Source organism: Bos grunniens, chromosome 2, assembly GCF_055505025.1.
Source record: "Bos grunniens cultivar Pamir isolate PY7600 chromosome 2, Bosgru_T2T1.0, whole genome shotgun sequence".
Classification (NCBI taxonomy): Eukaryota; Metazoa; Chordata; class Mammalia; order Artiodactyla; family Bovidae; genus Bos; species Bos grunniens.
The window spans coordinates 8,960,980-8,988,191 of NC_141166.1; the positions used below are offsets into that span (position 1 = coordinate 8,960,980).

At 56.9% G+C, this 27,212-nt stretch overlaps 1 protein-coding gene across 3 annotated transcripts in view; it reads right to left on the reverse strand.

Moving 5' to 3' along the window:
* Positions 1-329: 329 nt before the first annotated feature.
* The window catches only part of RUNX3 (RUNX family transcription factor 3), a 64,776-nt gene continuing 37,893 nt past the window's right edge, over positions 330-27,212 (reverse strand). Inside the window, exons 5-7 of one of the 3 annotated variants that reach the window (XM_086365219.1) lie at positions 19,946-20,050; positions 8,507-8,665; positions 330-1,295 (exon numbers count right to left, since the gene is read on the reverse strand). In XM_086365219.1, the coding sequence (XP_086221345.1) occupies positions 1,234-1,295; positions 8,507-8,665; positions 19,946-20,050 (326 nt within the window). In that variant the 3' untranslated portion in view covers positions 330-1,233. Of the gene's footprint in view, positions 1,296-1,779; positions 3,453-8,506; positions 8,666-19,945; positions 20,051-27,212 lie in introns of those variants that run through there. The other 2 variants (XM_086365214.1, XM_086365222.1) reach the window with 2 other exon arrangements.

The following is a 27,212-nucleotide window of genomic DNA, read 5'->3' on the forward strand; positions in this document are numbered from 1 at the left end:
GCAGACGTCAGTTTCCCTGGTGTTCCAGCCACACCAGGAAGAGGCTCGCGAGCTGCCCTTGCCAAGGGTGGCCATTCCTGGTGGAGCTGGGTGCAGGGAGGCCAGGGTGCTGTAGGCGGGTGGGTCTCCAAGACAGCGAGGTCAGTCCTGGTCTTGCCCCCTGGCTCTGCCCTCTTCCTCCTTGGTCATGGTGGGAGGGGTCCATCCTCTCCCACTGCCCCCCCACCCCCACCCCCAAGCCAATACACACAGCCCTGGAGGTCTGGCACTAGGCTCCTTTGACACCTCTCAGAGTCCTATTATTGTAACAAATCAGCCAAAATTCCATGTTACAGTTAAATAGTATAGAAGACGGTTTACTGTACAAGCAAGTTGTGCATTAAAAACAAACACACCAAGCAAATTATAGTGCAAAGCAAGTTTCCATCCCTCCCCCACCCTCTTCCCGGCCCTGGGACGGTTTTACGGAAGGTATGCGTATAGCAGGTATGAACACCTCAGCATGACAATATGTCACAACCAATCTGTACCCATCACCAATAGGCTTACAGTAATATGGTACCCAAACCCCTTGATTCCTTGTGCTCTCTGAGTCAGTGTTTGCCTCGTATGACTTTAAAGCAGCCTTGTACCACCCCAAGCTGTCTGCACCCACCATGGGCATTAAAAAACAAGACTCAGCACCGCTACCATCACTTTTAATCGGGGACTGGGCAGGGGGCGAGGGGGTCAATTTATTTTCCGGTCCCTGCCCCAGCCAGGGCTTGGATATCAGGAAGCGGGTAGTCATCTGTTGGGGGGGGGCTACAAAGTGCTGGGCCCTGGGGACCCAAGGGTGCCTCCCCCTGGGGCCTGGGGCCCGTCCAGAACCACAGGGAACAGGAGAGAAGACACCAGGGCAGTGAATTTGTAGCTGCTTCCTGAGGAGGAGTGGGGAGCTCGCCACCCTCAGAACCTGCGCCCCGCCTGAGAGTCAGTGGAATCCCCCAGAAGCTGTTTTGAAGGGAGGAGACGTGCTTTTTTTCCAGAAGACAAACTGCAGCAAGAGGGGGGTTGAGTAAGACCACCAGAAGGACTTCCTAACCTGCCTGAGTGTGTATCCCGTGTGCTTCTCTGGCGGTTGCTGCAGGCTGGGGTGACGGGCCGGCCAAGGGCTGTTACAGAGACAACCGCCAAGGGGCGCTGTGTGGAGGAGATTCCCACCTGCACAGAAGATGGGGCCGAAAACAGTGACTAAATCCACATGCTGCCCAACGCTTCTAAGAGTTTTCTTGTCCTTTTCCACTTCTGCCTTTCTAGAATTAAAAAAAAAAAAAAAAAAAAAACCTCAGGAGTGGGTTTCTTATGCCTTTCTAGAACCAGAGCACTCAGACGTGCCTAAACCCGGGGGCCAGGACTGTCTTCCCATCTGCAAACTGTAGCACTTCCCGTGAACAGAGCTGGGGCTGAGGCTGCCAAGCCCTTCACAGCTCTTGTGATCTGCCGTCACTCAGCCACTGCGCCCCAGCTCACACCCTCTAGAACAAACGCCTGAGCGCCACAGACGTTGAGATTCCAGCCTTTCACCAGCGCCTCCTTTGTTCCGCAGCAGGGTTACCCTTTGGTGGCAGCTGGTGGGATGCTGCTGAAGGAATGTGACATCTTGAGGAGGTTTTAGGGGGGGCGGCTAACAATTCCACACCCTCGAGGGGGTGGGGGGAGTATCATTCACTATCATGGGACCTTTTCCTGTAAGGGACTGGGTGTCTGAAAATGTTTGAGAAACTTCTTTTTCTAAAATCAGCTTTGACAACTGGTTTTTTATTTTGCTGTTGTTCAAAACTGCTTTGGGAGCAGACTGGTTAAAGATGGAGGGTGTATGTCAGAGGTTGGGAGGTTTGGCGGGGCCTTCTCAGGAGGCTGGGGGTCAGGGGTGTGTGCAGCTTGGCTGGACCTAGGTAGGACAGGGAGGCTGACATCTGACCCCATGATGACCCCTCACCCCAAGGCTTTCTGCTGGGACCCGTCCAGTTCTGGTGCTCTCTCCAAAAATGGCAACGTGGAGACCAGCCTAGGGGAAAAGGGACCCTTCCCAGTCCACCGAGAGGAGAGAGGGCGCATGGCTTGGATTGGTAAAGTGCACGGAGGACCCGTCTGCAGGTGCCTGCCCTGGTTTCAGGGACCTGCTGTCACAGGTCAGTCTGCTCTGGGGCCCTGGGACCAGGTTGGGGCCTCTTAGAGTTGTCAGGGAGCAGAGCTCGGGGAGGGGTGGGGCGGGCCTGGGGTGTTCTCTTTCCATCTCTGCTAGTGACCCCCTGGGGCCTCTGGAGGGGTTCCTTCCTCTTCCATACCATGAGGAAGCCCCCCTTTCAGGGCTGCGGGAACCTTCCAGTTGCGACTTGTGTAAGTGTGGAGGGAAGGGCTGGGCCCACGGGGTGAGGGGTCTCTGAGGAAAACTGCAACGGGAGGTCTTTGTAGGGCTCGGTGGATAAGAGGGCAAACCATATGGGCCAATACCACCTCTCTTTGGGAAAGAGATGGTCTCTGTCCAGGGGCCTGGGCCCCTGACAGCAGTGGGCATGACTGGGGGGGGGCAGGGGGTGGGTGGCAGGAGGGGGCTTCTCCCACAGGGACATGGGATGAGATGAACAGGATCTGGGCTGGGGGCGGGGTCCTGGAGGAGGTCCCCACCCCTCTGTACAAAATCGTGGCTCTGGGATGAGACGCTCTTAGAGCCGGCCACCAGCTCCGGGGCCGCCTCTCAGGACAGTGGACCCGTCTGGGGCCCACGACTGCCCTGGAGCGTTAAGTCCAGTTGGCGCCCTGAGCCTTGGAGCTGGGCCAGCCGCACTTGTCTGGAAGGGTCTCGGGGGTATCCCCCCGCCGCGCGCCGCCGGCGAGAGCCGTCCACTCCGCCGCAGGCGGTCAGTAGGGCCGCCACACGGCCTCGTCCATGCGGCCGGGCGTGCTCAGCGCGGTGGGCGAGTTGCTGTGGCTGCCGTCGGCCTCCACGCCGTCGCTCTGGCCGCCCAGGCTGGGGTTCATGAGGCTGCCGGTGGCGACCGCGGCGGCGCTGCTGGTGCAGGAGGCCAGCATGCGGGTCGGGGAGCGGTCGCCCCCGCTGCCGCCGCCTCCGCCGCCGGCCGCCATGGAGAACTGGTAGGAGCCCGAGGACGCGCCGTAATAGAGGTGATAGGGGGACGGGCTGGCCGGGAAGGGCCCGCTCTGGTTCTGCGGGGCCCCGGGGTAGGGCGGCGGCAGGTAGGTGTGGTGGAAGCGGCCGCCGGCCGGCATGCTGGCCACGCTGAGGCTGCTGATGCTGGTGCCCGAGGGCGTGGCGCTGTACGGGAAGGCGGCTGACATGGCCCCCGGGTAATGCATTCGGGGGTCGGAAAAGCGGCTCTCCGTGAGGGGCGGCAGGAAGGAGCGGTCGAACTGGCGGGGGTCGGAGAAGGGGTTCAGTTCCGAGGTGCCTGGTGGAAGCGGGGGGGACAGCAAGGAGGACCGGTCATTCGCAGCCCGACGCCCACCGCCCTCCTCCCGCCCGGGGGCCCTTCTTCAAGGATGACCTCGGGCGACGGCCCTGGTTGGTCCAGGGATTAAGAATCTGCCTGCCAGGGCAGGGGACGCGGGTTCGATCCCTGGTCTGGGAAGATCTCGCATGAGCAAGGCAACTGAGCCGTCTGGCCGGGCTACCGAGCCTCTGCTCTGCCAACAAGGGAAGCCACCACCGTAAGAAGCCTGTGACCCACAAGAACGGCCCTCACTCGCCACAACTGGAGAAATCCCACAGGCAGCAACGAAGACCCAGTGCAGCCAAAAATTAAAAAATAAATTAATTTTTAAAGAAAGAAAAAAAAAAGGACCTCAGGCTCTGGTTCGTAGGCCCGTGTGGGGGATCCCCTGGTTCTAGATCTGGCTCTGCTCTGACCCTTCTGGGCTGCTCGGGGGCTGGAGCCTGTGGACTCCAAATCTGGCCCCCACCTGCGGACAGGTGAGAGCAGGTATCTGGGCTGTGGGTGGCCGGGGGTCACCTGCCGGGACAGGGAGAGGAGGGGGAGGGCTTGTCTCTCTCCTCCCGGAGTCCTTGTCACAGCCTGGCCGGGCAGAGGCCCGTTGAGGGAGTGAAGCTGGGCTTCCAGCTGGGCTGCTGGTGTCAGAGACACTGAGGACAGGGCCAGCACCGGCCACCCAGCAGCCTGGCTCAACAGCTCCTGCCTCCCTCTCTCCCTCTGGGTTAAGTAAGAGCTGGGAAGACCATGGGTGCGAAGAGGGGCTCTGGTGGTTCTGCAAGATAAGGAGTTAGCCCTGCTTTTTGCAGATAAAGGAAACAGGCGGAGAGAGAAAGATGGCTTCTCCCATGCTGCACGGAAGGGACTGGAACTTGTCAGGGGCTCTCTGCTTTCTGCTCCTGCTGGGATGTACCCGTGTGCGTGCGCCCGCCTCATCTCTCTGCCCAGCGGGGCTCAGCGAGGCTACGGGAGCCGTCTGGCCTACATTTGAGGGGGCTGCGTCCACAGCGGTTCTGTCCTTTCCTGCCACCTGGCCTCTCCCTGGGCCTGTCATCTCCACGGCTGCCCGCAGGCTGGAGCTGCCTGGTGGCCAGACGAGGGTCAGATGCCACCCTCACCTGCCTCCACAACAAAGTGAGATGCACATAGAGGGGTCTGGTGGCCTGGACTCTGCCCTCATCGCAGAGAGACCCAGGGTCCAGCCCAGGCCCTGCCCTGACTCCTCCCGGGGGTTTGGCTCCAAGACGAGGGTATCCTCACCTCCGCCTTGCCTTTTGTAATCACAGACTCCCAAACCCTCAACTTCCCAAGAGGCTTCAGGAATGAGTCCAAATCCCTTAGTAGGAAACCTGAGACTCAGAGAGGGTGAGGCACTCGCCGGAGGGTCACACAGCAGGACCTGGCAGGGAACCCGGGGTTCTTGGTCCTGAGCACTCACACGTGCCTGAGGGGGAGCTGTCCCATCTCTGAGGCAGCACATTGGAAGTTAACTGTATCGTCTCCAAGCTTAGATACAGATCTTAGTTCTGACACTGACTAGCTGTGTGTTCCTGGGCAAGTCACTTAACCTCTCTGTGCATCGGGCTGTCCCACATGAAAAATGGAGACGATAATAGGCCCTAGGGATTTAATGCATGCAAAGTGCTGACACTGAGCCCAGAGCAGGGGCCTGATGAGGGCCTGTGCTGCCGCTGTGGCTGTGACACCTCCCGTTCTTGGCACCCAGGAAAACCGGCCCATTTGGGGCCCAGCAAAGATGAGCCCCTGACCCTGGTCCTTCCTTGTACCCTGGCCACAGGGGTGACTCTGGGCAGCAGTTGGGGGCGGGCAGGTGAGCTCCCAGCAGCAGTTCCACTGGGAAGTCAGTCAGTCCCCAAGCCCTTTGTCCACGAAAAACTAGGGGCCAGAGAGGACTCGGGAGGTGCCCAGCCCTTCCCCTGGCCAGCTCCAGGCAGGCACTTCTTGCAGGGCCTGAGGCACGGCTGGGATAAGAGCTGCAGGTGCTCTCAGGCTTTGCTTTCCCAGATCTGCCTGAGGCGCTGTGTGGCCTCAGATGACACCTGCAACCTCTCTGGGCTTTGGGGTCTTCCCGGCTCAGCTGGGGGTTGCTTCCTCAGCAGCAGGCTCTGGTCCTGGACATGGACCAGAATGTGACGTTGCACCCAGGCTCCAGGTTGGGAAGATGTGGGGGGCGAAGGTCCGGGAGACTGGGGTCTTCTGGCACACCTGGTACCCTCCCTAACAGATCTCTTGACTGGTCAGTGCTGCCCCGAAGCCTAGGGGGTCAGGGGAGCCTGGCTCCTGTCCTCACCTCCCAACCCCGGGGGAGAAGCTTTGCGGGCATCGCCTGGCACCCCCCGGAAGAGCCAAGCATGAGACTAACACCTTGCTCTGAGCTCAGGGAAGTGAGCGCTGCCCCTATGACAGGGAAGCCTTTTTTCAAAACAAAGGGAGGCCAAACAGGGACCCCAGGATGCGAAGACAGGACTGCAGTCTGGGAAACACAGGGGCTGTGCCGGGTGGGCCTGGGTGTATGTGGCACTCGGAGGGTCCCGTGGGCTGCAGGCAGGCCTGCCTGGATCTGCCACCATCCCCTTCTGTCTCCCTCCCAGGGCAGGGTGGCGGGGAGAGCATCTGCCCTCAGCACCCTTCAGCTCCTGCCCCCCCACCACCCTCACCCCCTCCAGCCCAGTAGCCCCAGGAAACCCGAGCTGGCCAGGCCGCTGTCGAGCAGCCAATCCCAACACTGGAAGGAAATGTTTATTTTCTTCTCCAAATTGCCCCAGCTGCTGCATGGTGGCTGAATGAGGCCTTTGAGCTGTGAGAAGCCCCCATTGTGGGCGGCTGCAGCCAGGGGGCTGGGGGCTGGGGTATGGGAGGGTTGGGGCCTCAGCGCTGCTTGCCAGTGACCAAAGCTGGGGGGTCAAAGCTGTTAACAGGAACCAAGAGGAGTGGTGGGGGGCGGGTGCCCTGAAGAGGACCCCCAGGATGGAGTCTGAAGGCAGAGATCTGTCCCACCAGGAGGGGAGGGTCAGAAAGAGGGACTCCCCAGACCTGGCTCTGCCAACAGCCCCTCTGTGACAGATACCTCCTTCTTCCCACTTTAGAGATGAGAAAACTGAGGCTCAGAGAGGGGAAACGACTTGCCTGAGATCACACAGCCAGTGCCTGTTAGAGCCTACCCGACTGCAAAGGTCAGGCTCCTTCCCTGGTCTTGGATGTCAGAAGCCCTTCCTCTCACTCCAAAGGGGTAGGGTGGGGTCAGCCGGTGTCCCACACAGGCCTGACCTCCTCTCCTCCCAGGCCCCGGGGAGGTAGGGCCTCTGGCTGTTGCTGGGCCAGGCATGGCCCTCTGGGGCTAGACAGGGGTGAGTAGATCTGTCTCAGACTCCGTCAGGTGCTGCTTCCCAAACCTTGTCCACACAGCTGGAAAGGGGAGGGGGGCTACCCTTCCATGGGAGCTGCTGGCCGGGACACCACTCTGTGCCCACCTGCTGGGGTCCAGGAGCTCCTGGCTGGGCGCCAGCCCTGCCCATGGCAGAAGGCCTGGCATCTTAGACCACTTCACCTGCACAAAGGCCGGCCAATGGGCGACGGAAACACGGACAGCTTCTGGGTAGGGCTGGGCACGAGCCCAGAAGACCTCTCCCTGCCACCTGAGCTCAGACCCCTCCACCCTGCAATCCCCTGGGCTCAAGAGTTGCTGAGTGTCTCAAAAGTGGACAGCCCCTGGCCCAGAGCTGCAGGATGGGCCGGGGAGCGGGGGGCGCCTCTCCCCACCTTCAGGGCTCAGTAGGGCCAAGGCCCAGCTCCCCAGGCCAGAAGGGAGGAAATTTCTCTTCATGCCAGGGGGCTTCATCAAGTGCTTCAGTGTGGCATCATGCCTGGCACACATGGCCAGGGCTGAGGGCAGGGCCTCCCTTAACAGAGAGACCCAGTAGGGACCCCCTAGGCCCTCAGAAGTACAGGAGGTGCCCAAGGGCAGGTGCTGTGGACGTTTTGAATCTGGCCAGTGATGGTCTGTGTGACCCAAGGGTGGCCCTTCAACCTCTGAAGCCTCAGTTCACGCATCTGCCAAATGGAATCTAACCAGGGCCCGGAGGGCCGAGAAAGGACACAAACCCGCGGCGCCTGATGGCAGCCGGCCCTCCCGTCCTCGGCCAGTGCTGGGGATGGATGCGCTCAGTCCCCGCCTAGCTTGAGGGTCAGCTGTGCACTCAGCCCCCAGCACCCATCCTACTGGCCAAGAGAACCCGGAGAGCTGCGCGCCAGGCCCCGTGCACCTGGACAGTCCGCCTGAGGCCGGGGCTCCCATGGCCTGCCGCGTCCATCCGGCCACGGGGGAGACACTCCATCCCCCACCTCCGCCCAGAGGCCGCCCTCCTCCTCCCCCCTGTCTGGGAAGTCTCTGGGTCACCGGGGACCTTTCTTAGGTCAAAGTTCTGTGTCCCTCCAGGGCTACAACCTGACTTCACGAAGTTTTTCTGAGCGCAGTGAGATCATCTGAACATCACCCAGGCCCGGGCAGAGGCATCCACCAACCACCTGGCTTTCAGATGAGAAAGGCGAGGTTTGGGGGCCCACCATGTCCTCAGGAGACAGGTGTCTGCCTCAGGCTCTTGGGGCAGGTCCTGTCCAACTCCAACAGGCACGCTGGGGAACCAATGGCTATTTCCCGCAGGGGACAGGGAGCTCCTGGCGGGGCAGGGAAGGGACCCTGTCTGCCTATTCACATTGATCCTTGAGGCCAGGCACTGTGATGGCACAGGGAGGGTGGCAGTATCTATTTGCTGAGTGAAGGAAGGGCTGAGCCCAGGACCGGGCCGAGCAGGCCCTCAGAGTGGGCCGAGTGTCAGAGCAAGTGGGCACCCGCACTCCGTCGTTAAGACCAGGGCGGTACAGTCAAGGACCTTCTGATGAGCTTCCGGTCTGAGGCCCGGGGACCACGCCCAGGCCGCCGCCCGCCCCCCCGCTCCCCCGCCGCCCCCACCCGCCGCCGTCCCTGGGTGACGTACCTTGGATGGGGGTCTGGGCCTGGCTGCCGAAGTGGCTGGTGGTGCTGAGCGAGCTCCGGGGGCTGGGCGTGCTGGGTGTCACCCGCATGCGCAGACGCTCCAGGTCCCCGAAGCGGTCGGGGAATCCCTTGGTCTGGTCCTCCAGCTTCTGCCGATGCCCTGCAGAGCATGGAGCCCATGAGCAGCTCATCCCGGGGTGGGGGGTGGGGTGGGCAGAAACACCTTGCTCCGTTGGGAAGTTCTCCCTGCGGTCTAACCTTAGGCCTCTGCAAGGGAGATCCCATTGGCCGTTACCAGCCTCTTTTCTGAACAGAGAACAGTCAGTACGGGCCGCCCTGCGGCTGCCATGATTTTACCCTGACCTTCCGACGCCACAGGTGAGACTCAAGAGAGCTTCCAGGCCACACAGCCAGTAAGTTGTGGAGTCAAGATCTGAACTTGGGAGTTCAACTCAAAGCTCGAGATCTACACCTCTATGTTAAACTTTTTAAAAAATATTTACTTTCACTTATTTGGCTGTGTCAGCTCTTAGCTGGGGCATGCGGAACCTAGCTCCCTGACTAGGGATCGAACTCTGGCCCCTGCATTGCCAGTGGGCAGTCTTAGCCACTGGACCACCAGGGAAGTCCCTATGTTACACTTTTTGGCAGAAGAGAAACCTGAGGCAACAGGCATGCATAGGGGCTCAGGCAGGCTCTGTGGAAGGCAGGGAGAGAACCCAGGGATGGTACCACTCTCTGCCCCCAGCATTCCCTGCCCCCGCCCCCAGCATTTCCATCTGCAAGAGGAATGAGACAAGGCCCAGAATGGGAGTGCCGGCTCCTGCAGTCCAGAGCTACCTGGGAATCCCCAGCACATGCCTTCTCCCCTCTGGGCCTCAGACAGGAGGAGAAATTGACCAGGATGCCAGCAAGTGCTGCGGGGCACTGTGTGAGGGGCCGGACTCCCATCTTTGTCCAGAAGCTGGGGACAGGGGGATCAGTGCACCTACTTGGGGCACTGAGCTTGGACAAACTACCAGCGTTTTCCAGGATTCTTCTGCCATTACCATACAAGAAGGACCCCAGCCTCGTCTCCAAGACCCTGGAGGAGCTAGCGGGGTCAAGATGGCCATGTCCTTGCCTTTAAGCAGCCAGTCAAGGCCACCCTCAACCCTTCTTGAATGACATCAGGCTTACAGGGATCACCCCCTTACACACACCCATACACACACGCACAACTTTTCCAATTACTCATTTTACATTTCACAAGCAACACGTGAATACCTCCAAAAAGAAAAGCATTACAGGTAAGGCTAATGACTCCTCGGACCCACCCTAAATCCTACCCAGAAATCCCCAAGTGATCAATTTGGAGGTCTTTCTTTCCAGGCCTTTTTTCGGGTTTCATGTGCATGGAAAACACAGAGCAAGTTTTTCATAGAACTTTCTTGAATGGTCTCAGCCTGGTTGTATCATTCTGTAACTTGCTCTTCCACAGCCCACCTGGGTGGGGGCCCCTCAATTTCGTCATCTGATAAATGCAGAGAGTACCCCCGCCTCAGAGAAACCACAGAGTTTCCGCAAAACCTTGGGAACCCACCCTGGGGCGTGGTGAGGAGCCATGAGTGGGGGCAGAGTGGCCTTGCTGAGCCCGTGTGTGTCCCAAGTTCCTGCTGAGGCAGGCAGGCTGGCCTGGTCCTCTTTCTGTAAGACAACAGAGCTGCGGCTCAGAGAGGTAAAGAAGCTTGCCTGAGGTCACACAGCGAGGAAGTGGGGAGGATTTTCTAGACCTGGGATTCTTGGAAAAGAAGAGTGGGGAATGGGCTCGGGGAGAGGAGAAGGCTTGCCTGAGTCCTGGGGTCTGCCGTGACAAGAGGAATTTTCTAGCTTGACAGAGAAAGAAGACGACAGTCTCAGAATATGGCCCCCCCGGGGGGCCTGGGTAAGTGTGATGGCACTCTTCACTGCTGTTGGGAACGAGGGGACAGAGCTGGAGGCTGCAGAATGGGCCTGATTCCTGATTTTCAAATGAGGATGCAATGGATTTTGGTACCCACAGGCCCCCAGGCTGGCTCCACACCCCTGCCACCAGCTCACATAGGCATCTGAGAGCCCTGAGGAATGGAACCGGTTGTCCTGGGGGCCACAGTGGGCTCAGCAAGCCACCAAGAACCAAGGAACCCAATTTCTCCTCCAAGGAGGGCCCAGGCCCAGGCCCATGGGACATGTGGCAGCCAAAATGGGCCCACTTGGCACCAGCCAGGCCCCACTACTGCCTCCCAGGACCCCTGGAAACAGGAAAAACGTGGGCTGGGGTAAATGTGGCTGGAGCTGAGGCTGCAAACTCAGATGCCTAAGGGGACCAGGCAAGTTTCATAAATCAGGCAGATGGGATGGGTGGAGACTGGGACAGACTGGAGAGGGTGGGCCTTGTAGAAGGGGCAGTTGCCATCCAGCCCAGCTGACTGGTGCCCCGATGGAGGTGGGCCCAGTGTTGCCAGTTTCCAATTTACCAGAAGCCATAAACCTGCTTTTCTGTGAAATCTCCCGTATTATATATGTCAGCGATTAACCCAAATACTGAAAGGTGAAAGTCACTCCGTCATGTCCGACTCTTTGTGACCCCATGGACTATATACAGTCCATGGAATTCTCCAGGCCAGAATACTGGAGTGGGTAGCTGTTCCCTTCTCTAGGAAATCTTACCGCCCCAGGAATCAAACCCGGGTCTCCTGCATTGCAGGTAGATCCTTTACCAGCTGAACCACCAGGGAAGCCTGGTATACTGAAACCAACAGCAACAACACAATAACCCACTTGGCACAATATGTCCTGCTCAGGGGTTGCCAGTTTGTAGCCTCCAAGTTTGAGGTTTCATTTTCTGGTTGGCTGTCTAACGTGAGCCGTCTAGGGCTGACTAATGGATAGCCCTGGGGAAAGGGCCTCCAGGGGAGTGCCACGGGGCTCAACCTCGGTCCTGGCAGGCCTTGGAGGGCGTGCTCTCGCCCTAGCTGCTGCGGCCACTGGGGACGGCAGGGTGACGTGGATGAGCTGGATCATGGATGCACTGAGAACAATCTCAACAGGGAGGAAGCCGGCTGGATAGATGTGGAGACCGCAGACTGACCTGACAGCAGCTCGGGTGCAAAGGATCCGGGTGTGTTAGTCAACCACAAGCTTGAAGTGAGCCAATGGGGCTACACAAAAGCTGCTGCAAACCTCAGGCCTTGCTGTTATTGTCACTGGCGGATAGAGTCCCGTTTCTGAGTCACACTGAGTACAGAGTGTTTACAGAGGCGCCTGCGGGCCGACGGAAGGAGGGCGGGGTTCACAGCCCGCCTGGGTTCAAGGACCGCCCGCAGCCTGGTAGCCGGTAGCTGAGCTTGAGTCACACCCCTTTCCCCCACCCCAAGCCACAGTGGGAGGGCCACACGGTGCCCTTGCGGGTCGTGGTTCCGACCAAACAAGGTCTCTGGATGCTCTCCACCCTCCCAGGTCACTGTCCCCTGTGTGGTCACTTCTACCCCAGCTCACACCGAGGGCGGCAGGATTATCGTCTCCACGTGGAGACAGGGACACTGAGGCCAGGTCGGTGAGTCCTGTCTGGGACACAAAGCCAGGCCAGCACCCAGAGTCGGCGTCAGCACCCAGACCCCTGACCCCAAGTCCAGTGCTCCTTCTCTGAACACCCCCCTTTCGTCCCCATTGTACAGATGGGGCCACTGAGGCTTCAAGATGAACCCTACGCTAAGTGACTGGTCTGGGATATAAAGCAGGTAATGTGGTCCCGGAGCACATGTTCCAACCACATGCTACCCTACTTTCGCAAAGGGCAGAATTCCTGGAGGGGAGTTTTCAGGGCACGTGGGGGAACCGCTTCCGTGTTGCTGTGGAACCCCTGAGTCAAGGCCTGGGAGGGGCGAAGGGGAGCCCAGGCGGCTCCATGGGGCCAGGGTGCCAGAGAGTCTCAGAGCCACAGGGCCCCGGCCTTCACACTGGGAGAACAGAACTCCCTGTGCCCGAGGAAAGAAGATGGGCCTTCAGAATAGACCTCTTTCATTCCGCCACCCACAGTGAGAGCTGGGGGCGGGGAGCTCTGGCCCAGTTCACCGGGTCACCAGGGGCCCAGCCCTTTCACGCCGGGACTCAGTTTCCCCTCTGTACATACTGCTCCCTGAGGCCCCTCCAGCTTCGAAAGTCCCTGACTTTAGACTCCAAGAACTAGCCACTGGCGAGGAAGCGGGGGTCGCTGGCTCGGGGCCCCTCCGTCTGCTCCTTCTGTTCGCAGGGTTTCTCTAGTATTCTCTGCCTCGCACACTTCAGGGCAGCGGCTCAGGTACAGCCTCTGTCAGGAGTCTTCCTATCCTTTGGGGCTCAGTCCAAGAGCCCCCCACCCCATCTAGGAAGCCACCTTCTCCCAGCACGGAGCCCCACAGCTCCTCTGCAAGGCTAAGAGCAGTAGCTAGCAGGGATGGAAAGAAAAACGGTGGCTGACACTTACTGAGCGCTTTCTCCACTGCAGGGTCTCAGCAGCTGCCACACTCTGCCTTGTTTCACCTGTGTCATCCCCGTGGCGCGGGGCGGGGGGTGGGGGGCAGCGGGGGGGTGCAGGTAGGTGGGGAGGTGTCCCACCACTGTCCCTAGTACACAGGTGAAGAAACTGAGGCTCGGTGAAGGCCAGTGACATGCTCGAGGTCACACGGAAGCACCTGGCCACCTTGCCTTCCTGGAGCCCACCCTACAGGGAACGAGCCTGGCTTTGCAAAGTCAGGGGGGATCCAAACGGTTGGCTGTTAGGGCCCAGCCTAGGCCCAGGGCCCAGTGCCACGACGGGCCCGGGAAAAGGCAGATGAGAGGGTCTCAGTGGACCCCAGCAGGAGCCCCGCCCCGCTCTGAAGCCCAGTCCAACCTTCTAAACTCACATCCTGCTCTAACCCCCCAAGTCCCTCTCCTCCCTCTGGGCCTCGGTTTCCAGTCCTGTCGAGTGGTTATCATACTGTCTAAGCCCTGGGCTGAGGCTGAGCCAGAGAATGGGCCCCCAAGTGTTTCCGAACAGATGGAGGATGGGACGCTGGGGGAGCACGCCCCCCTTGCCATCTGGGCCTGGCAGCCTGACCCCCTGCAAGCAGCTGGGCTTAACTCACTGAGGGCCCCTCTGATGTCACCTCAATCCGGGCTCTGACCTCGTGTGTGAGCCTCCAGGGCCCAGCGACCCGGGGCCTGTCCCGGGCAGCTCTCACCCACTGGTGACTAGGGCAGGCCACTCTCTCTCCTGGGCCTCCGGTGCGTCATCTGTGAAGCGGAGCTCACACTCTTAACTCCTGAGGGTACAGACAGGCTGAGGAGAATGAAACACCCGGCCTGGCCTTGGCCCTCAAGATTCACAGCTCCTCTTCACTGATCTGGTCAGTGGTGGGGGGAAGTGTTGGGGGGAGGTGTGTGCATGTGGCCTCATAGGTGTGCAAGAAGGATCAGAGTTGGGGGACGAACACTGGATCCGGGCCAGATGGGTGACTCACCAGGGGGTCACAGCGGCAGAAGCCTAGGGACCAGGGCTGGGTTCCAGCGGAGGTGGAGGGGCCTCCCTTCTCTCTCCTCCCAGGCATCGCTCGTCCCTGGGCCAGCACTGGGTCCTCAGGGACTGCCAGGGACCTAGTGCTCCCGGGGGGAAACCTGGGGGCCATCAGGGCCATCACCCTGCCTTCACCCTGGCCTAACACAAGCCCCTCGAGACGAGCATGGCAACCACGTGAGCAGACGTTTTCGATGGGCCACGCACTGTGCTAGGCAGGCCACACATGTCATCTCCAAGGGCCATGATGATCCTCTGGGAGGCTGCTACCATCACACCCGTTTTCCACATGGGAAAGTGGAGGCACGTGGCGAAGGGCAAACCTGGAAGGGTGAGCAGGGTGCATGGAGCTCAGCTGCTAAGGTCTTGGCTTCCCAAGACCTCCGAGAGAGAGGACAGCTGGGCTCCTTGGCAGCGAGGACGGACTGGCAGGAGGCCAGGTCCGTGTCCTGCCGTGGAAGGGGCGAGAAGGGCAGCAGGCCAACCGGAGCCAGGAGCCAGGAGCAGCAGCGCTGGGTGGGGCCGCGGGAGAGGCGCGGTCTGCGGGCGACAATGTGGGCCCCAGCCACGGGGCCCTTCTGCCATCTGAAGCCTCTCGGCCACCTCCTTGGCTACCCGGCCCGGGCCTGGTGCAGCCACAGCTCAGACACAGCGGCCACTGTCCGCCTGGCCGCACGGGTGGGGCACCCGGGCCCGAGGCCCGCTCTGTGGCCTGTCAGGAGATTTACACCCGGCTCTTAACAGCCGCGCGGCATCGCAGGCGGGTGCTGGGCCCGGGGTGGTCCGCTGTGAATCGGCCCCCTGTGAGCAGATGAAAGCCGGTCGGCGGCTGGGCAGAGAAGCGGGCGGGCAGGCAAGGGGCCAGCGGGTCCCTCCTGGGGCCACAACTGGGGCTTCCAGCGGCCTGGGCCTAATTAGGGGGCAGCCCCGGAGGTCTGAGGTTAACCCCTTCCCTCCTGCTGGATGCACTCCCTGGGGGTGGGTGGGTAGGTGGGAACTGGGAGCCAGGACCCTCATCCGGGGAGCACAGGAGGTCTGAGGTTAACCCTTTCCTGCCTGTTGGGTGCACTCCCTGGGGGTGGGCATCCTGGGCACCCCTCCAGTGCCCACACCTGGAATGGAGGATGGAACTGTGGCGACCTGAGGTTGGTGGCCGGCTCAGGGTCACTTGGCCTGCCCATGCTGTCTCTAGCTCCCAGCCGCCCCCGTGGCTGTGTGCTCACCTCCTTCAGGCCTCTGCTCCAACATCACCTCTTCAGGAGGTGACACTTCCCTGTGGGTCCCAGCCCTGCTCGCTCCACCCCTCCCCCAGCTTCGGTTGTCTCTGCAGGACTTCTCACTACCAGAAATCTAGCTAAATCATTTGTTTTAACTCGTTTATCCATTCAACAACTACCTACTGAACACCGACGACGTGCTCACGTCTGTGTTCCAGGGTCTACATCAATGTCTGGCAAAGCAAAGGACCACCCACCCCCCTGGGGTGGGGGTGGGGCACAAACAGTAATCAGGGAAGATGAAAAATAGGTGAAATAAATGCGTGAGCTATATAGCATCTTAGAAGGTGACAATAAAACGAAAGACAGGAAGTTTAGGGGAACGGGGATGTCTGTGTGTCCAGGGCTGTCAGGAGAGGCATGTCCAGGTAGAGGGAACAGCGGGGCAAAGGCCAAGAGGCCAGCGCGGCCAGAGTGGGGTAAGCAAAGAGGAAGGCGGAGGAGAGGAGGGTGGAGGGGGCCCAGTCACACGTCAGATCTGGGCTTCACGGCCGTGGTGATAGCAGCATGACTTACCATCTCTCCCCACCCCAAGTGTGTGAGACCTGGGAGGGCCAGAACCTGGTCTGTTGGGTTCAGTGCAGCCTCCTCAGTTTCTAGAACAATGCCTGATACAGGGTCGGGCCCCAGGAAAGTAGTATTTGTTGAAATCATCCCATGTATATTTTGGGGAAGAAAAGACCCGACCCCCACTCCCGCCCCAGGCAAGATGGGCCGGTGCCTCAGTGAGGAACCTGTGCCCCACCCTTCCAAGTGTGTGTTAGTTGCTCAGTTGTGTCCAACACTTTGCAACCTCAGTGTTTGCAACTGAGTTTGCAACTGTAGCCCGCCAGGCTCCTCTGTCCTTGGGATTTCCCAGGCAAGATTACTGGAGTGGGTAGCTGTTTCCTTCTCCAGTGATCTTCCTGATCCAGGGATCGAACCTGGGTCTCCTGCATTGCAGGCAGATTCTTTATGGCCTGAACCACCAAGGAAGCCCTCTCAAGTACAACACCCGTGAGCCTGGGAGATGGGGTGAGTAGTTCCCAACTGTGGTCCAGCCCAGGCCCGCTCGAGCACGACCCCGCCTGCCACCATGTTTCAGGATCCTGCTCCACCTGCTTCGTAACCAGCCCCTGGTGACTCTGAGGGACACCAGCCCTGAGAACCTCGGAAACCAAGGCCACACAGGCAGGAAGCCACCAAGCCAGCCTTCAAACCCAGCTGGCCACCTGGCTGCAGACTGGGCACGCTCTGCAGGGCAGCGGAGGGGAACGACCCAGCCACAGAACCCACAGCCAGGCCTCGGGGAGCTGCAAGGCGCCCGCTCCCTGGCTCCCGGGACCAGCCTCGACTCCCATTCCTCCCCACAGAAGGCTCAGCCCTCACATGGGGTTGGGGTGGGGGTGCGGTCCCAAAGCAGGAGAAAAGCCCAGAAGGAAAACCCGGCGAACATCCATCAGGAGAGTCTTGAGAGCCAGTCAGCGACAGACTCATGCAACGCTCACAGCTCCCCACAGCACAAGCTAACGCCATCCCTGCCTTACAGATGAGCACACTGGGCTTGGAAGCCCCTTCCATGCAGCCCTGGCTTCCCTGAGCCCCGGGTGGAGCCCCAAGGGTGTACCGAAGCTCACCCTGGGGCAAGCGGCTTTGTCTGCCGGCATGTCTCCTCCTGGGGTAGTTGAGGATCAGGTGAGAGACTCTGGGGGACTTCTCTGGCAGTCCAGTGGTTAAGACACTTGCACTGCAGGGGCGCAGGCTTGACCCCTGGTCTGGGAACTGAGATCCTACGTGGCGCACAGCGCAGCCCTCCCCAAAAGAGACTCTGCAAAGGGCCCAGCATCCCGGGAACGCTCGCTGACCAAACGCAGCTGAGCCGGCCTCTGACCACTTACAGGTGGGGAAATGGAAGCTGAGAAAGGAGGCGGCGGTGTCCAAAGGTGGCCGAGTGCAGGCCAGGTTGGAGCTGGAACCAGGGGTGCTGGGGAGACCCGCCCTGAGGGCCGGGCAGAGGGGAGGAGACCAGGAGGGCCACCTCCCACATTCGCCCTTTTCTATAAATGAGCTTCTGCTAAGATCAGAGGGCGGCAAAGGATAAGATGGTTGGATGGCATCACCAACTCAATGGACATGAATCTGAGCAAGCTCCTGGAGACAGTGAAGGACAGGGAAGCCTGGCGAGTGCTGCAGTCCATGGGGTTGCAAAGTTGGATATGACTTAGTGTCTGAACAACAACCAAGATTTTGTTTCAAGAAACTGCTTTAAAACCACTGATCTGGCCCACACTGACTTGCTTCTGACTCCAGGTTCTTTCAGAGCCCAGCTTCGTTCCTTTCCTCTTGCTGCCTCCAACTATGCCATCCCTGCCCCAACCAGCTCACCCCAGGAAGGGGCTGTCTCAGGTGTGGGAGACCTAGGGAGAGACGAGCAGACAAGGACTCGACTGGGGGGCTCTCAAGGGCAGAGAGCTGAGCCTCCTTCCTCATCCAGCGGCCTTAGTTGGGGAGGGTGGGCAGCTCTGGGCCGGGCAGGGCTGAACACAGCGGGTCCAGGCATTGGACCCTTCTGGAATCTGAGGGATCCAGGCATTGGCTGGGTCCTGGGACCCTTCCCATCAAGCTCCAAGTCCCCTGCCCACCGGCCTCTATGCACGGAAGCTCGCCGCTTTATGGAGTGGCTCCTCAGTGCTCAGCATCATGCTGAGCCCAACTGTGGCTCCCATTCATCCTGATTCAGCCCCTGGAGACTTACAGTAAAACAGCACCTCCTTCATCAGAGACTCAATACCTCTATTACTATGACCTGGGTTTCTCAGCAGCCACCCTGCTGCTGACCAAGAAAGGTTCAACCATTGACCAATGGTGGTGGTGGTGGTGGTGGTGGGAGTATAGGGGAAGCCAGACAACAAGGATTAACAGAACACCGGGGATCCAGAGACTCACAAGGACCCTCCCACTGCTACAGCCAGATACTATCCACATGCCATCACTGGCCAGCAGGCTGGGAGGTATCATCCCACTTCCTGGAGGAGGCAGCCGAGGAGCAGAGAGGTCAAGGACTGCCCCAAGGTCCCCCGGCCAGGCAAGCCGGGTCAGAATCTGCTCTCTGTACCAGGCACCTGTGGCTCACAAGGGCTTCCCAGACATCACCGCCTTGAGACTCTTGGGGTCACTGACCTCGTTCACAGATGACAAAACCAAGACCAAAAAGGAGACAAGACTTCTCTTGAGTCACAAAGCCCAAGGTCATAGTCATGGGCCCATCCACATCTAATCCCTGCAGGAAGGAACCAGCAGGAATTTGGCCAGGGCAGGTGCCAGCTGGGAGGTGAATCACTTGGGCCTGATGACTGTGATCAGGAGCCTGGGTGGAGGGGGTTAGAGGAGGTGGCCTTGACAAGCCTGCAGGGAAACACTTCCAGGGCTGTAAGACCCAGCTCTGAGCCCTTTCCCGGTGGCCAGGTGCTGGCGTGGGCTGGACAGATCAGGGGGCCAGGCCTGATTCCCCAAGGGGAGAGTGGCCCAGGGCCAGGCCTGGCTGGTCCTCACTGAGGCTGCCCTTGCACAGCCACAGCGCCTTCCCAGCCTCCTTCCTCAGGCCCACTTAGGCCTGGAATTGGAACTGAAAGCTATTTGTGGGAAGACAGGGCACCTCCCTACACCTAAGACAGTGTGAGGCCCTGGCCAGGTTCCCAACATCCCCAGGGCTGGATTCCTCCTTCTGGGAACCCAGTGACCCCCTGGTTCAGAATCCCATGAGACAAGAAATGTGAGAGGGTTTTCTAAACTGTAAAGGGCCTCAATACATCGATCATGCCACAAGTCGGGGCCAGTCCACATAAGAGCTCTGCTCTGAGGTCAGGAAGCAACCAGTCCAGAGATGACTGGCTGCTTCTTTGTTTCATTCATTCATTCCCTCATTCATTCAGGAAACACTGGTCTCTGGCCCACAGTGGCAGCTGCTCCTCCGGTTTCCCTAATCTGAATCTGAAACTCTGGGTCATCCAGCAGGCAGAAGCAACGAAACAGAAACCTTCTTTGATGCTAAAATGCACAGATGCCCTGCTCCCTGCAGAGAATACGTGCTCAATAAACATTTGCGGAATCAGATCTGCATTCCTATCTCAAGAGGTGGGTCCTGGGGTCAGAGTGTCTGGGCTCTATGAGACTTAAGTCACACCCTGAGATTCAAAGGAAGGGTTTCCAAGGAGGGGATATGGCCTCGCACCCCAAGCAGCACCTGCTTCGCGTGCTCCCTCCCTCCCACGCTGGCAGAGGAAGCTGGGGTGGAGTCAAGCCAACCTGGCCCCATCTCCACCCCAAACACACAATGCCCTCTCTGCAGTCTTTTCCATTCTTTCCTTTCCATATTCCCCCCAATGGGCAGTCAACTCTCGGGGTGGCAGGGTGGAGGTCAAGCTGATTCCATCACCTCCCCTTTGCAGCCTGGCTTCCTACAGCCCCAGGCTTAGCATCAGCACGTACTGCAGGGAGGCCGGGGTGCAGAGTTGAGCGGCAGGACTGCAGTCCCCCACGGCTCCAGGGATCCAGTGCCATCTGCCTGACTCTGGTGACCCCACTGGGCCCTCCTCCCCAACCCAGTTGGCTCAATGGCTTTGGCACTTACGTCTAGGCTCCCGGGGTCCATCCACGGTCACTTTGATGGCGCGATGGTAGGTGGCCACTTGCGTGGGGTTGGTGAACACGGTGATGGTCAGCGTGAAACTCTTACCTGGGGCGGAAATAAAGGCAGGAGGTTGGCACCAGGAAGCTATTCACAACAGCCTGAAGCCCTCATCTTCCAGAAGGGCCGGGTCTCTCTCCTGTGACCCCGAGGTAAAGAGAGGGCTCTGAGTGAACATCAAGCTGCTGGGCTTGGCATTCAAGGCCCCCTGGAGGCCTGGCACCCATTTGATCACATTCCCCCTGCCCTGCGTTCTGGCCTCCCTGGCTTATTTCTTCCCTGTTTTTTGGCCTTTGTGCTATTCCTCAGAGACTCTCAGGATTTTGGGGAGGGGAGCCAGGATAGGTACATGTTTTTTCCTGAAAATAATTCATAACCTTTAGAGAAAAATTTGAGAATACAGAAAATACAAAAAAAAGAAGAAACCACCCACAGTTCCACTAACTAGAGAGAAACACTATTAACATTTGACTGTTCTCTCCTGCAACCCTTTTCGGGCGAGTGTGTGTTTTTACACAGTTGTAAAAATGACACTAAAGTAAATATTTCCGTACCCTCTTTTTTTTTTTTCTGTTCACTTAACATCACATCATAAGCACTTATGTCATTAAAAATTCTTCATAAACTTCATTTTTAATGGCTGCAAAATATTTCCACTCATGGAAGCCTCATCTTTTATTTATCCGTCTCCTTATCTTGGGTATTTATGCTGCTGCTCATTTCTTATTGGCATGTGCAACTGGGGCTTGAAAAAGGACTGATTTGGGAGCTACAGACATTTCATTTGTAGACACAACTGTTATTTCCAGAACTCTGTTCTATTTTTAGATAGACATTTGGCCCCAAAAGTCTCCATTCAAAATTCCTAAGGAGGAGAAAAAAAAACTTTAAAAATCATGATTTTTGTGTTACCGTTTAAAATAAAAGGAAAGTGACCTTCTGTTTATAAAAATCTTTGTCTACACCTCTGCTTATTTCCTTAGATTAGACTCCAGGCAGCGGTGAGTGATTTCATCGCATCAGAGGGCTGAGATGGATTCAGGGGCCCTGATCTCCGCAGTGAGATGACTCTCCAGAGAGAAGCATGGTGATCGGAATGGGGCCGAGTCTACTGTGATGTGCTCAGCATCTTCAGGACCAAGTCTATCAAGGCGGAAGATCTCTGAAACGCTCTTAACTTCAACACCTTTGTTCTATTATCAGTGAGACTGAAACGTTTCATGTGTTTATCATCTGTTCTCATCCAACACAAATGACTGCTTCACGGTCTTCCAGAGTTGTAAGGTTTTAACGCCTTAAACACACACACACACACACACCCCGCTCTCTAGCAAGCTTCTTAACACTCTCCTTGTCCTGTTTGTGGCAATCGGTCTCCCACTTCACTGGCCCTTAGATTTCGCTTTCTGACTCCGAGCTGATTTGCATTTTCAGTTCTGCCTCTTGATTGGTGACTGCTCCTGTCTTTTCATGTTTGGGGAGGTTTCCCCGTGGAACAAGCAGATAAAGGGTACCTTCGATCAATATCATCCTCTCGAACTCTTACATCGCTCTTTGATTCTTCTAGGGATTTACCGGTTGGCCTGGTAGAAGGTAAAGGTTTTTCCTCAAAGGGCAACCTAATTTTCCCAGCACCTTTTCTGAAGTTGGAGTCCCCTTTCCTGCCCTGTTCTCCATTTCATCAAAGTCTCCACGGTATATGAGGTTGGGGGGTGGGGGGTGCGCGAGGATACTGAACCCCAAGTCACACTGGCCTCCTTCTGCTCTGCCTCTGAGACCCCTACCTCTGGTCCCCAGTTACGTGCCTGGGGACCCCCCGAGGGCAGCGGCCAGTGGCTCTGTGCACCTGCGTCCCCCAGGGCTGTCCTCATTTTCTCAACACCCATCCAGGACAGGCAGACCCAATTCCACATTTCCACTTCACAGGTGGGAGACAAAAGTTTGAGGAGTGTGTGTCGGTGGGAGGGACCAATAGCCAGCTTAGCATGGCTGGTACTTGATGATCCAGTGATGGGAGTGAAAATTCCAGCCCCAGAAACAGGACAACCCAGCGCAAAAGAAAACAGCCATAAAAAGGCACAAAACTGTGCCATTTGCAGAGACATGGATGGACCTAGAGACTGTCACACGGACCGAAGGAAGTCAGAAAGAGAAAAACAAATAGCGTATATTAGCACATATATGTGAATTCTAGAGAAATGATACAGGTGAACCTATTTGCAAAGCAGACACAGAGATACAGACAAAGAGAACAAATGTATGGACACCACAGGGCAAGAGTGGGTGGGATGAACTGGGAGATTACGACTGGCATATACACACTACTATGTATAAAATAGAGACTAGGATAATGAGAGGAGAAGGCGATGGCACCCCACTCCAGTCCTCTTGCCTGGAAAATCCCATGGACGGAGGAGCCTGGTGGGCTGAAGTCCATGGGGTCGCTGGGAGTCGGACACAACTGAGCGACTTCACTTTCACTTTTCACTTTCATGCATTGGAGAAGAAAATGGCAACCCACTCCAGTGTTCTTGCCTGGAGAATCCCAGGGACGGGGGAGCCGTGTGGGCTGCCGTCCATGGGGTCGCACAGAGTCAGCCACGACTGAAGCGACTTAGCAGCAGCAGCAGTAGGATAATGAGAACCTACTGTATAGACAGGGAACTCTACTCAATGCTCTGCAGTGACCTAAATGGAAAGGAAATCCGGAAAAAAAAAAAAAAAAACAGAGGGGATATATGTACACATATAGCTGATTCACTTTGCTTTACAGCAGAAACTAACAGCACTGTGAAGCAAGGATGTGTGTGTCAGTCGCTCGATCATGTCTGACTCTTTGTGACACCATGGACTGTAGCCCCCCAGGCTCCCCGTCCACTGGATCTTTCAGGCAAGAATACTGGAGTGGGTGGCCATTCTCTTCTGCAGGGGATCTCCCCCACCCAGGGATCGAACCCGGGTGTCCTGCATTGCAGGCAGGTTCTTTACTGTCTGAGTTACCAGTTCAGTTCAGTCGCTCAGTCCTGTCCAACTCTGCGACTCCACGAGTCACAACCAGGGAAGCCCCTAAAAGCAAAGATACTTGGATAAAAAAAAAAAGAAAAAAGAAAACCAGTCAGGCTGCTGGGGCCACACCAGTGGGGGCTTCTGAGCCTGGGAGAGTGTGTGTGTGTGGGAAGGAGCAGGGTAAGGGTAGCCGTTTAAATTGAGGTGTGACTCGAACTGGGGCAGAGAGGGGCCTCTGTGGAGGAACTTTCCAGAACTGGCGGCTGGAGGCAGGGATGGAAATGCACCTGCGTCTGACCTGGCGTCTGGGCCAGAGAAACTAGCCTGGCCCCTCACTCTCAGACCACAGGGGCACTTCCATGGCTTCTGGAAACAGGGCGTGCAGAAAGTCTCTTGGTCTCAGGTTCTCCGCCCACCCCCTCCCAGGGACCCTTCTGCCCCATTACTGCTTCCTCTCATTCTGAGGTCCGTTCCCTGCTGGACCCTCTCCCTAACCAGTCAGGCACTGTCCAGAGGTCACTGGGCTTCTGACCCTTCCCATTGCCTCCCTGGTACCAGGGTGGTTTAGGTGGCCAGCCCAGAGCCAATGAGCTGCAGGGTCCCTGCACTCGCCAGATCACTGAAGCCCTCTGCTTTTAACCTCACTTGCTTCCGGTCGTCACTGAAAAGTCACCTTCCCAGGGAGGCCCTCCCGGGTCACTTCATCTAAAGGAGGCATTTTTATCCTGGCACGCCTCTTAGAATTGAGCGGGCTTGAGAAGTGCGATAGGAAAAAAAGAAAAGGACAGCAACTGTGTCTTCCCTAGCCTCCACCTGGAATGTAGCATCTCTCTGAAGGATGAACGTAGGCAACAAACCACAGAGGCATGACAGCAGTCTCCGTGACCTTGTCGCCAACAGACGTCACAGATACTAACATATCACGTTACAGACGGTGCAGATTTCTTTAAATATCTTTTGTGCACGTCACAACTTCAAAGTCATAGTCATCATCAAACCCATTGCTAGATCTTGCTATTTAACAGGCTAACAAGACAGCATATTTATCACATAAAAAAAAATGTTTTGCTAACTGTGTTTTAATCTAATTGGCTTTCATCACCATCCTTTGCATTTTATCTCATTCTTTTTTTTTTCATGGTCCACTTTCTAAAAAAATTATTTTTAATTAGAGGATAATTGCTTTGCAATATTGTATAAATGTCTGCCACACATCAACATGAATCAGCCGTAGGTATACATATGTCCCCTCCCTCTTGAACTTCCCTCCCACCTCCCGCTCCATCCCACCCCTCTAGGTTGAAAAACACTATTCTGAGACTGTTAAAGGGGTTCCTGGAGCGATGAAAGGTTAAGAAGCTCACTGTGAAGCATCACAGACCTTCCCACTTCCACTTGCTAGGCTTGAATTTCCTCCTAAGGTTTATTACTGCTAATAATCCATCTACTTGTTTATCTTGTCTCCCTCCACTAGATGAAATGGTCGAAAGGCATCATCAACTCAATGGACAGGAGTCTGAGCAAACTCTGGGAGGTAGTGAAGGACAGGGAAGCCTGGTGTGCTGCAGTCCATGGGGTCGCAAAGAGCCAGACACGACTGAGCAACTGAACAAGTAGATGATACGCTCAGTGGGGGCCAGAATATTTGTCTTCATTGCTCTGTCCCCAGCCCCTAGGACAGCATCTGGCACACAGCATGTGCCCAAAGAATGTTTGTGAAATGAATTAAGGGCAGAGGTTACTGCTCCCATTTTACAGATGAGAAAACTGAGGCTCACAGCAGGGCAATGAGTTGGCCAGGTCACACGATAACCAAGCAGAACCTGGAAAGGTTAGCACTTACTGGAGCCTAACCCGCCACAATGACCCTAAGCATCTACTCCTTGGGTGTGAAAAACTCCACCCCACTAGGCAGCAAGCCACAGGCCAGCCCTGACATCACCAGCCCACCTCAACAGCTTCCTCCCAGTTTCTAGGCCTGACACCACCCTTCCCAGGTACCCACAGAGAGGAGGGAGGGAGGAGCTGGGACCTGGGAGCAGGAGTGGGAGGGGTCAGGTGTCAGGAGCCACAGGAGGCTGCGCCCCCCACCTCCGCGAACCAGAGGTGGGGGAAGCCATCTCCCAGAGCACCCCTCGCCTCTCTCTGTGCCTGGCAGCAAACCCATCCAGCCGTCTCTTAAGGGCAGGAAGCCGAGAGGACTTTGTGCAGGAATCCCAGGCTCACTTGCACATCAAGGTGCAACTCCTGGACTGTGGGCAGGTGGCCCTGCAAGTGGGGGCCGGAGTCCTAGTCTGGAGATTGCTGCTCTGTGGGGCTGAGAACGGCGTCCAGACTTCGCCAGAGGACCCGGGTTTCGGTTGCTGAATGCAGCAGAACGTGGTGAGGTCTGGCAGTGTGGTGCTGGGCAAGTCTCTGTCCCTCTAGGCCTGGGTTCCTGTGGAACGAGTCCCCGCCCCTGGGGCTTCATGGACAGGGGGAGGACGCATCTCTGGGGGCCTCTGGATTTGTTCAGGGTCGACCAAGAAGCCATCTACTCCTCTCCCACCAGCGGTCCCCCTAAGCCTGTGTCCACAATCGCATTCCAAATTTCTTGCCACACACTGAGGTTTCTTTTTAACCAGTTCATGACAGTTCAGTTCTTTTCATCTTCACCTAGGCCAGTAGCCCCCTCCTCAGTTCAGTTCAGTTCAGTTCAGCCAGTCAGTCGTGTCTGACTCTTTGCGACCCCAGGGACTATAGCACGCCAGGCGTCCCTGTCCATCACCAGCTCCCGAAGTTTACTCAAACTCAGGTCCATTGAGTCAGTGATGCCACCCAACCACCTCATCTTCTGTTGTCCCCTTCTCCTTCTACCTTCAATTTTTTCTAGCATCAGGGTCTTTTCCAGTGAGTCAGTTCTTCCCCTCAGGTGGCCAAAGTATTGGGAGTTTCAGCTTCAGCATCAGTCCTTCCAATGAATATTTACTGATTTCCTTTAGGATGGACTGGTTGGATCTCCTTGCAGTCCAAGGGACTCTCAAGAGTCTTCTCCAACACCACAGTTCAAAAGCATCAGTTCTTTGGTGCTCAGCTAAAAACCACAGCTTTGACTAGGGGCCATTTTGGGAGTTTATGGTGCGTGGTCCTCAAGGGGTGGGATGTGGTGGGTGGGGAGATACAAATATCAAGCACTGCACAAGGCAATGGATTATTCACTCCTTCTGTGTGAAAAGCAGCTTACAGACAGTCTCTGAGCCATGAGCCTAACTCAGTTTTACATAAAACAGAAGTTTTTGCACTCTTTTAACATCTATTGAATTTTCCAGGCAAGAAGATAGTTCCTTAATTGTTTCAAAAAATTTTTGCTCAGAGTTTTGCCAAAAATTTCTCACAGCTTCAGCAAATTGTGACCCTGGCGACGGTGCCACATTCAGACTTTGAGTCACGTACACCTGGCCTGTAGGGTTGGAGGTCACAGGGCTTCCGCTAGAGGTGCAAACATCCATCCACCCCACAGTGTCTGTCTGCTCCAACATTTACATATTCAAATAGATACATTGTGATAAGTTACTTTTCCTTTCTCTCCATTAGAGTTATGGAATTATATCAATTTTGAGAATGCATATAGGTGGATAGATTACGACGATATCATGCACATTTCAACCGTAGGATGGTAGAGGGCATGTTGCAAAAATCTTCTGTGAGAAGGGGTGCTGCGTCTGGCAGGGCGGGGACATCAGCCCTAATCACTGCAGGAGAATGACTTGGTTTCCTTCCCTTTCTTCTCTTGGTTTACACTTTCAGGCTTATCATGAGAGCTCTGTGGTAGTTCTGTGTATATGTCTTGCAAGGAAATCTCTTTCTTAGAATTAAGGCAGGATCAAGGGATAAAAAGCAAGGAGATGAACAGAAGTTTCCATCCGGCTTCTTAAGTTCTGGCAGAAGTCAGAGAGCCAGAGAAAGGCTTGGAGTCCCAAACCCCAGGCTGTCCTGATTCCTAACGTGGCCCAAACTGTCTGTGTCAATGACCGATGCATTCGTGGGAGGGAATTTCCCAATGGGCAGGCTGGGCGCAGCAGAGGTGTGGCTGCATGCCACAGGACCCCTGTGCCCTCCTTCCTCACTGCCAGCCGCCTCCACTTCTCCCACTCAACAATTCACATCTTCTGGTTTTCCCCCACCCCCGCCCAAACCACACCATAATCAGAGAATCAGTGACTGT